General features: G+C 53.6%; 2 protein-coding genes across 2 annotated transcripts in view; both read right to left on the reverse strand.

Annotated features, from left to right (window-relative positions):
* The window catches only part of KMT2A (lysine methyltransferase 2A), a 56,922-nt gene extending 56,232 nt beyond the window's left edge, over positions 1-690 (reverse strand). Inside the window, exon 1 of the mRNA XM_062594754.1 lies at positions 342-690. Within this exon, the coding sequence (XP_062450738.1) occupies positions 342-686 (345 nt within the window). The 5' untranslated portion in view covers positions 687-690. The remainder of the gene's footprint in view (positions 1-341) is intronic.
* A 6,460-nt stretch (positions 691-7,150) lies between these two features.
* ATP5MG (ATP synthase membrane subunit g) lies at positions 7,151-10,285 on the reverse strand. The gene is made up of 3 exons (XM_062594538.1): positions 10,152-10,285; positions 9,722-9,882; positions 7,151-7,338 (listed from the first exon to the last, which is right to left on the reverse strand). The coding sequence occupies exons 1-3, from the start codon at positions 10,213-10,215 to the stop codon at positions 7,240-7,242; spliced, it is 324 nt and encodes a 107-aa protein (XP_062450522.1). The 5' UTR covers positions 10,216-10,285; the 3' UTR covers positions 7,151-7,239.
* Positions 10,286-10,291: the final 6 nt, after the last annotated feature.

Below are 10,291 nucleotides of genomic sequence, written 5' to 3' on the forward strand. Positions count from 1 at the left end.
GCGCGGGGAGGGACCGCGCGGCGCGGAGGCGGAGGGCGCCCGCCCGCCCGCCGCTCCCGGCTCCCCGCCGCTCCGCTCCGCGCCGCGCCGCGCCCTTTGTGCGGGCGGCGGCGGCGGGGCCCCGCGGCGGCGGCGGGAGCGGCAGCATGGGCGCCGCGGGCGCGGTAGGTGTGTCCGGGCGGCGGGAGGAGCGCGGCGGGCGCGGGCAGGGGGTGTGCGGGCAGGGGGTGTGCCGCCCGCCGGGGCGGAGCGGGGATGCTGGCGGGCCGGGACCGCGCTCCGGGCCGCGCCGCGCCGCGCCCGCCCTCCCCTCCCTCTCCCGCCCCGCCGCCCCTCCTCACCTCTCCGCTGCCCGCCTCGGCGCCGCAGGCCGCGCGGAACCGCCGCAGGTTGATGCCGATGGCGGCCGAGACCTGGAGCGCCGCGTCGAAGCCAGGTCCCACCCCGGCCGCGGGGCCCCCGGAGCCGCCGGAGCCCGGCGCTGCCCCGCCTCCCCCGCTTCCCGCCGCCCCGCCGGAGCACGGGCCGCCGCGCTCCCCATCGCCCGCCGCCGCCGGGGCCGCCGGCTCGGCGGCTCGCAGGCTCCGCACGGCCGGCACCCGCAGCCGGGACCCCCCCAGCCCCCGGCGGCCCCAGCCGCCGCTGCCGGGCCGGGCAGGGAAGCGCCACCGACCGCTGTGCGCCATCTTTACTGTGAGGCGACGAGCCAGAGAGCGGGGCCGGGCCGCGCCCCGCGCCCTGCATATCACGTCGCCGGCCCGCAGAGGCCCTGCATACCGCCGGCCGACATGCAGATTGCGGGGCTCCGCCATCCCGCCGCCCTGGCACGTGGGCAAGCCAGGCGCAACTGGTGCTAGACCGGCATAACGCTGGGCAGTATGCAGGGTCCCGGGCCCAACTCCCAGCGCGGCCCCCCGTCCTGGATAACGCAGCTTTCCGGCGTAGCAGCCCGTCATAACTCCGAGGGGAATACAGGTGTGGGGCACCCTGCCAGCGGGCCCCAGAATCTGCTTTCTGCATACGAAGACCGTAAGCAACCACCATAACCATGACAGCAATACCGAGTGTAAGCGCGAGCTGCTGGCTCCCCGGACCCCGCATAAGGCATAGCACACTCCACCAGCCCCCTGCATAACTCCAGAGCGTATGCGGGGCGCGGGGCCCCGCTCGGCGCGGCCCGGGGCCCGGCCTGGGGCGGGAGGCGCAGGCAGACGGCGCGCACCCAGGCCGTAGGCCGGACGGCGGGCGCGGGTCGGGGCAGACCCATGACGGGGACCGGCGGGCGGCCGGGGGGGTTGGGGGGACCGTGCTCACCTGCTGCGTTGTGCGTCAACCGTGCCGGAGCCAGGGCTGCCTCCTCCACATCGCCTCCTTGTGCTCTCTCAGCGCTGTGACAGCGCCCCCCCCACCACCGTGACCCCGCGACAGGGCACCCTAACTCCCCCCCCCACCACCACGGCCCCGCGACAGGGCACCCTAACTCCCCCCACCACCACCACGGCCCCGCGACAGGGCACCCTAACTCCCCCCACCACCACCACGGCCCCGCGACAGGGCACCCTAACTCCCCCCACCACCACCACGGCCCCACCACAGGGCACCCTAACTCCCCACCACCACCACGGCCCCACCACAGGGCACCCTAACTCCCCCCACCACCACCACGGCCCCACCACAGGGCACCCTAACTCCCCACCACCACCACCACGGCCCCACCACAGGGCACCCTAACTCCCCCCACCACCACCACGGCCCCACCACAGGGCACCCTAACTCCCCACCACCACCACCACGGCCCCACCACAGGGCACCCTAACTCCCCCCACCACCACCACGGCCCCACCACAGGGCACCCTAACTCCCACCACCACCACCACGGCCCCACCACAGGGCACCCTAACTCCCCCCACCACCACCACGGCCCCACGACAGGGCACCCTAACTCCCACCACCACCACCACGGCCCCACCACAGGGCACCCTAACTCCCACCACCACTACGGCCCCACCACAGGGCACCCTAACTCCCCCCACCACCACGGCCCCACCACAGGGCACCCTAACTCCCCCCACCACCACCACGGCCCCGCGACAGGGCACCCTAACTCCCACCACCACCACCACGGCCCCACCACAGGGCACCCTAACTCCCCCCACCACCACCACCACGGCCCCACCACAGGGCACCCTAACTCCCCCCACCACCACCACGGCCCCGCGACAGGGCACCCTAACTCCCCCCACCACCACCACGGCCCCACCACAGGGCACCCTAACTCCCACCACCACCACGGCCCCACCACAGGGCACCCTAACTCCCCCCACCACCACCACGGCCCCACCACAGGGCACCCTAACTCCCCACCACCACCACCATGACCCCACGACAGGGCACCCTAACTCCCCCCACCACCACCACGGCCCCGCGACAGGGCACCCTAACTCCCCCCACCACCACCACGGCCCCACCACAGGGCACCCTAACTCCCCCCACCACCACCACGGCGGCCCCACCACAGGGCACCCTAACTCCCCACCACCACCACCATGACCCCACGACAGGGCATCCAACTTCCCCCACCACCACCACCACCACCACCACGGCCCTGCAGCAGGGCGCCCTAACTCCCCCCCACCACAGCCCTATGACAGGGTGCCCTAACTCCCCCCTGCCCCACAACAGAGTACCGTACGCCCCCTCGGCCCCACGACAGGACACTTGCCCTTCTCCCAGGCTCATGCAGAGCAGAGGACTTGCTGCTCACAGTCCACCTGAAGAAATGGTGCAGCCTGGCTCAAGAACAAGCCCTTCTTGGAAGAAAAAGCAGGTGCCCAATAGTACAGGTAGGTACACAATGGTACCTGGTAGTAGAGCAGACATTCTCAGTCCTTCCCATCTTAATCCCTACCTGCCCCCCTTGACCTTACCATGGGAGAACTGGCTTTTTAACTGATTCAGTGGCCTGCCAGGTGTCATCTCTGTAAGGGAAGTAACAGCAATGCAACTCACCCTCAGTAAAAAGCTCTCTTTGATACTTGATGTCACACCACAGAATCCCCTCCAGGTTGTACAGTGGAGCAAGGACAGGGTTAAATTCCAACAAATACCTGCTTTATTAATTAAAAAAATGCAGATACATTAATATCAATTATTAAGAAACCTGTATTTGGGGGTCATAAAATACTTGTTTCTTTTATAGCTCCATTGTCAATTGAAGGAGGGTAAGAGTGACTGAAAAGGAGAGAAAGGTTTTTTGAAAATTACAAAAACAATAGCTGCGACATTAAAGGGAACAGAAAATCTTGTCTAGCCCATTTAGTTTACAGGCATAGTCTGTTTATTTCACACTCAACGCACTGCTGGGGTTCTGCTTTGGGAGTGTGACTACAGTGGTTTCTCATTAGGACTTTTATAGAGAAAAAAGAATGTCTATTAAAATTAGGCAGGTTTTGTCTCTCTAGGGAGTGTGAAAGGGATTGGAGTGTTTCCAAGCTGTCTTATACTTTGCTACTCAAGTTTAATGTTCCAAATGAAGCAAGTTTGACAGCCTCTGCAGCCTAGCACTGATGCGCAGGCTGCATCACAGGCCCCACTCACACCAAACTTAGCCTACACGTGAGCACCTACAAACTTCAGTTCCTGGGGAGAGCAGAACACCCAGGTAGGAACAAGCAGCACAGGGTGAGCAAGCCTACGTTAATTAGAGCAAAATCTTGCAGACTTACTTTCTAGAAGATTCTTCCATCTTGGGTCCAGAACACTTGTTCTGCAAATCAAGATCACTGTTTTAATCCCACATGTGACTTCTCTGTCTGTCTCCCTAATTAAGTATCTGTTTGTGTACTTAACCCACTGCTTAAAGGCCTGGCAGGTTCTCCTTGTTCTCCTCACAGATACTTGCTTGACAATGGGTTTATGAACATGGGAAATGGAGAATTCCCAGAGACAGGCTGTTTGCAGGGTTATCAATAACACTGTTATCATTCAGAGACAGAAGAGGCAAGCCCCTTCACACCATCCAGTGTGATACAGTACTAGCTTGAAATCCTAGGCTCCTCAAGCACACTTCAGACCCGTCCTGTACATCCACATGCAGGATTCATCAGGTTCCCCAGTGAAATACCTCTAGAGTAGAGCTGTGTGGGACAGGAAGCAAAGCAGAACCTTACTGAGAAAGGCAATTCTTCTGGCGGCCTGTTCTGTTGAGAACCACCAACCAACTGGTGAATGCCAACTTCACTAGGCCTAAAGAGATGTAGGCGTCACCTTCTCAGAGACAAGTGAAAAATAGCAATGTACTTAGCAGCAAAGGAAGTAATAGGTGCACCTAGCAATTTCTGGCTATAAAAGAGCTTTTCTTTTATAGGCATTTGCGAAAAAGTGAACACAATACAGTAAGTCTGGACAGCAAGTTGGAAGCCCAGTTCCTGTTGCTGTTTCTGTTGACTTACCCAAAGAAGCTGGCAAGCTCTTTTAGCCTTAGTTTCCACATCTTTCATGTGGAGGTGACAGATAGCCTGCCTTGAAGCACCCAGCAAACCTTTCATAGAATGGGCTGAGTCTCTCTGGAATTCTGAATCTAATAGCTCCCCACATTGCTTTATCTCATGAGCTATTTTGCAACCTGTGCTACACAGCTACTTGCCACAAATACATAGCTGACTAGCTTAAAGCTAGCTTGAGCCCATGTTTCTCCTGCTTGCATGTCCTATTTGCTAGTGGTGAGAACTGTGTCCTTGATGATATGTCCCTGCTGATGGCACAACGTATATCCTCTGGGGGTAACAGAGTTGCCTGGTACCACTCTGGGTCAGAACTCAACCCAGGGAGCTGTACGCCTGTCCCTGCACTGCACTGCACTGCAGCAGTAGGCCCTTCCCATGCAGTTAGCGCAGGAGGGAGGAGGATGGAGCTGCATGGCACAGAGAGCTTGTGCTGCCAGCTGCTCAGGGGCACTGAGCGAGTGTCCCACCTGGCCGGCTGCAGGGAGCCAGCCGCACACCCAGCAGGAGTTCTAGAGCTCAGTACAGCAACAGCAACAATGCTGGCTTACGCACGTGCTGCTGTGCTCCCTTAGAGAGGGTAGCTGTAAGTGGGCTGCTGCAGTTACCTGCTGCATGGTCAGTCCTGAGTGTAAGGCCATGAGTTTTCATGTGGGACACAGATACACATGCTCTGCTATCTGGCACACTGTCAGTGACAGCTGTGACAGCAGAATGTGGAAGAAAAAAAAATAATCGAGGCATATTAGCATCCCCCTTCAAGGCTCATGTGCTACACTTCCTCAGAGGCCCTACCTCCCACTATACCCTGTCATCTGGGTCGGGAACCTATTCCTGTAAAAGAAATGCATTTTATGCTGTGAATCCTGTTGGGAGTCCAAGCAGATGCAGGCATCTGCAGCCCATGCTCCCATCCCTAAGGGTGGGGAGGAACAACGTAATAGCAAAGTCAATAGCAGAGTAGGCACAGTCCTACTTCAAGTTGTTTACTTACTGGCTCTGAATACCAACAAAAGGAGAAACTGGCAACTGCACCTCTGTAAGAAAGAGGAAATGGTTGAGATGGCTTGGCACAGCTAGGAGCCTGGCACTACTTACTATGCACAAGGAATCCTGTCAGCAGGTTGCACTTTTCACCCGCGACAGCCACCAACACCTTACAGGGTTAGTGAGGAAATGAATCCCAAAACACGTGGACCAATCTAAAATACATGTCATCTTCCATTGTGCTGCCATCAGTGACCTTCTTTTCATCAAATGTGAAGTGCATGACCTCACTGCCATGACCTCTGTCAAGAGAGTCCAAGAGATCACGCAAGCCTTCTTACTGGAAGGAAGTGTTGAGGAAGTCCCATGCTGCTGCTGCAGAGAGAAGAGTAATCTCCATGCTGCTAGCACAGTCTGCCAAGAGATTTTGAGAGTCACATGGGGCAGCCAAGTCAGAAACCTGGATGTTCACCAAAGAGCTGAACACAAGACCCAGGGGATCAGAAGACCAGCCAAAAGGGGACTGCATTTCAGAATATCCTTTCAACAACAACATAGTTAGCAGACATTGAATGATTCCAAGGACCAGCAAATAACAGGCACAAGATGGCTAGGCATCCAGAGCACAACTTAGTTTTGTGGAAGGAAAACAGTGTCCCTTCCTCTGTGAGAACAAAGTACCCCATGTAGTGAGAAGCTCCTTAAATGATGGTGTTGAAATTTATTGCCGTTCTTGCTGGTGCACTTCTAACTAATGGAGTTCATTTAAGTCAGTATTTTCTACTTAGGACAGACTGAACTAAACTGCCATAAGGAAACCCAACTCAAGCTCCTTTCCATCATAGTCTAAAGGCAGAGCTTTCTCAGTCTTTTTCTTTACTTTAGAGGAAGTTGGATTTAGCATTTTTTGGTGCTTATTTTGTTCTAACATGAGCCTTCCTTAGACAATCCTTGGGTATTAATTCATAAATTATTTTTCTGAAAATGAGAGAAAGGGATTGTACTACAGTACACTTCATCTTAACAAGCTTTTTGTAGATACTGCTAAAAAAGTAATTTGAAAGTACACAAACTTGAGAATTGCTGAACAGCTTACACTTTTCACAATTTGTGATTTAAGATGATACATCAAGTCACATTCTGCTTACCTTCAAGAATCTCCACACAGCAAGTTTCACCTCAGGTCAGCAGAGCTGGGAGTGAATAATGCTATAGACCATATGATAACTGCAACACCAAGATACCTTTTGATAGCTTAGAATACCAGGATTTCTTTTTGGTTCCCAATATATCTACGTTAAGTGTATGTCAGAAACAAATGAAAGCATTATGAACTTCAAATTCACAATACAAACTTCAAGACTTCTGTAACACTGTAGCAAATCACACAGTGGAACAGGGCAAAGATTTGCCAAGAACTAGTATAGCAATAACAAATGAAAGCATCAACCAAAGCCAGCTTTAATACTGCTTGAAACAGATCCCTGTTTCACAGAAGCAGCAGATGAAAGCTAATCAGTTTCCCTGTGTGCGCTGGCCTGGCATGCAAAGGGGACCCGCTTCATGCAGCTACACCTGAGTGTAGCCATTCTTCATCACTGGCAGCATTAACAGGTCATGGACAGGCTTATATCCCAACCGCCACAGAAAAACCACAACAATTCCACACCAGTTCCGGGTTTTATTTTCTTAGATACTGTTACAGGCTTGGGGCACAAGGAAGCAAACATCAGACCGCTGAGGACTGTCTTCAAACATTGTATCCAATCAGGCCGCCTTTGCCTATGATCTCACCAATGTAAAACCACATCAGCACCTCTGTGGCCACCAAACCGTTCCTCAGAGCTTCCTGAAAGACAAAAAGCCACAATTTAGAGCATTTGCTGCTGCAACATTTTCCTTTCTTGCTCTTCTAATCAAACTCCATGTATGGCTAGCAAAGCAATCATCCAATTCACAAGATGTCAGTTTAAGCAAAAGCCGGAAGTGCAATTTAGGGTTTATTGTCTTCATCCACCCCTCATCAGACCATATTATTAAAATGGTCCTAAAATCTTAACTGGAGTATCATTTGTTACTTGTTTTTTTAGAGCCATTTAAAAATAACTTTCTTTTTAAAAAGCATAGATGTGAGAAACAATTTAATTACTTATAGTGCCAAGCAACATACTACTGGACCTATGATGTAGCTGTACCAAGCTGTTGGGCAAATCTGTTACATACTCATATTCTATTTGCTTGAACAAATAATGGAAGAAGCCCAAGGAACAAAACCACATCTTGAACGTAGATATGGAAAGGTTAAGACAAAGTTGATGCATTAAAATGCTTTCAGCTCTTGACCTATCAATTCCTTAAGCTTCAAGCTGTAACAATAGCTGCTCAACTGTTTTTCATGGCACAAGCAAATCATTTCAAGCTAGCAGTGCTATATGTTGAATATCTGTGGCTCACAGACTACAATTGCCAGAAAGTAAAAAGGTCCTAGAACTGCTCTGTTCCCAAATTTTTGTATATATAATGTTTTTGAAGTCTAACACCAAAACATCTTCAGACCATCGGCTGTAGCAACAGCTACGCAAATGCCTGTTAGTGGATATCTCATTTTTCTTCAGACTCATCTGGTACTTGCATCTTCATGGATAGGCTGGTGCACTGGATGGACTACTCAGCTTATCTAAAGCTGTTTGGGCATTCCTGCAATGACACCAGGCACTGTTCCTGTGCAAGCTGCAGATTCCAGACTATGAAAAACAGTATCATAGTGTATGTGACCACCACATGGGGTCCTTCAAAGACAAAATAGACAATAAAAATTACCTATTCAGATAAAATTACTTAGTGCACTGAATATACTAAGGAAGTTATCTGAGGAAGGAAGCTAGTCTGACTAAGGTTCTCTGCATGTGTGCATGTGGGGGCGGGGGGTGAGGATAAAAGGGAACAGAAAAAGCCTCAAACAAATCAGAGCATAGAGGCAATGGAACACCTCTTCAAAGGGACTCAGGAGCAACAAAGGGAAAGGTCCATGGGCAGATGATAAAAAAAAAAAATAACTAGAGATTTGTAGCTGAGGGTCTGATTCAACATCAGAAAACAGCAGAGAGACAATAAGCTAACCAGAAGTAGAGAAAAAACAATCACAATGAATAGCAAGACACAATTTGCCCCCTGCCCCCCAAAAAATCCGAGCATTCCCAAGAACCTCATCCAAAGCACCTAGAATTCTCCAGAGCAATGGCAGATCTGTTTTAACTAGCTGTCTTGTGCCTTCTCTCCCTCAAGCTAATTAACAGCATTTGAAAATCCTGTGTAATCTGTTTTGGCCTTTGGGACCACGCAACAGATAGGAGCGCCCACATGGCCGAAACTGAGGGAGTGGATATGCGTAAGCTAAGAGCGCTCTGAAGTCTGTAGTCCCAGCTCTTAGGTAGAAATCCAGACACAGAGAGTAAGCATCAGAATGTGCTTAGTGGCTTCAAGCAAAGAGCAGCACATGAACTGTGTTCGTACTCTCGAGGCTTACAGCACATGAGGATTAACAAAGTGAGCACGACCCAAAGATCATCAGGCTAGAGAGGAAACTCTTCCAGGGCAGTCTGAGACACACATGTTAAAGTTCCCCTCTACATAAAGTGATTTATCCATAAAAAAAATCTTTGTAAGCCACATCTGAAATTAATTGCTGTGTTCACCTGCAACTGAACCTGATCAGAACTATTACAGAATAGATTCTTGAACCTCATCACCAAATAAAACTCCCTAAGTTGAATACTGGAAAGGAGAAAACAGAAAACAAATGTAGCACCTTGCTGTTCACCATATGGGCCCCATCAAGTTTTTAATCAAGGCACAATGACTGCATTCAAAAGTGCCTGTGACAGAAAGACATCTGCAGATGCACACCACAGAGATCAGCCTCTAGCTTTGCTAACACCTGCGTAGGAACACACTGGAGAACAAGCATCACAGACTGCAGGTGTCTCACTGAGCAAGGCCAATGCCAGAGGAAGCTCCAGGTTTAAGTCTGACCTGTTCCTGTAAACAATGGTCTAGCAAGCAGCCTCGTCTAAATGGCGAGTCACGAGCAGAGAGGCCACACCGAATTACCAAAACTGGGCTGCTGTGTACGCTGTTACCTGCAAGCCGACTGTGAAACTTGTTAGCCAGGGTGGCTGGAGGGGAAGAACACTTCAGTTAACCGCGCGCGTTCCCATTTAGCATGCAGTTACCCTGACTGTGAGCTGTGCCAGGCGGCCGGACTGGAAGCTTCTGACCATAGCTTTTATGCTATCGATGGCCTGGGGAATCTCAGCCGGAGTCGGAGGTGCAAGCTCGACCTTAGCATAGTACCAAAACGTGGCCAAGCGGGGCTTTGAGTAGGTCACAGCAGCTGGAAGGAGAAGAAAAAAAAAAGAAAAATAAAATATACCAGGCCGCGCTCGCCGCCGCCCGAGAAGCGCGTCCGCGGGCTGCAGAAAGGCTCCTGGCGCGCTGCACGCGGCTCCGGGCGAGGCGGCGGGGTGCTGAGGCGGCGGGGTGCTGAGGCGCCGGCGCCTCCGCCGCGGCCTGCTCTGACCTTGGGCGCCGCCGGCCTCGCCGCGCCGCGCCGCGCCTTCCCCGCGGGGCCCCCGCCCGCCCGCCCGCCCGCGCCGCGCTCACCGGAGAGGAGCTGCGGGGCCCGGGCGGCGACGCGCTGCACCAGCCTCTGCGCGGCCTGCGCCATGGCGACCGCCGGCTCCAGCGGCGAGCGCAAAGTCACCTCCGCGCCCGCGCAGGCACCGCCCCGCCCCGCGCCGCGC

This window comes from Rhea pennata, chromosome 24 (genome assembly GCF_028389875.1).
Source record: "Rhea pennata isolate bPtePen1 chromosome 24, bPtePen1.pri, whole genome shotgun sequence".
NCBI lineage: Eukaryota > Metazoa > Chordata > Aves > Rheiformes > Rheidae > Rhea > Rhea pennata.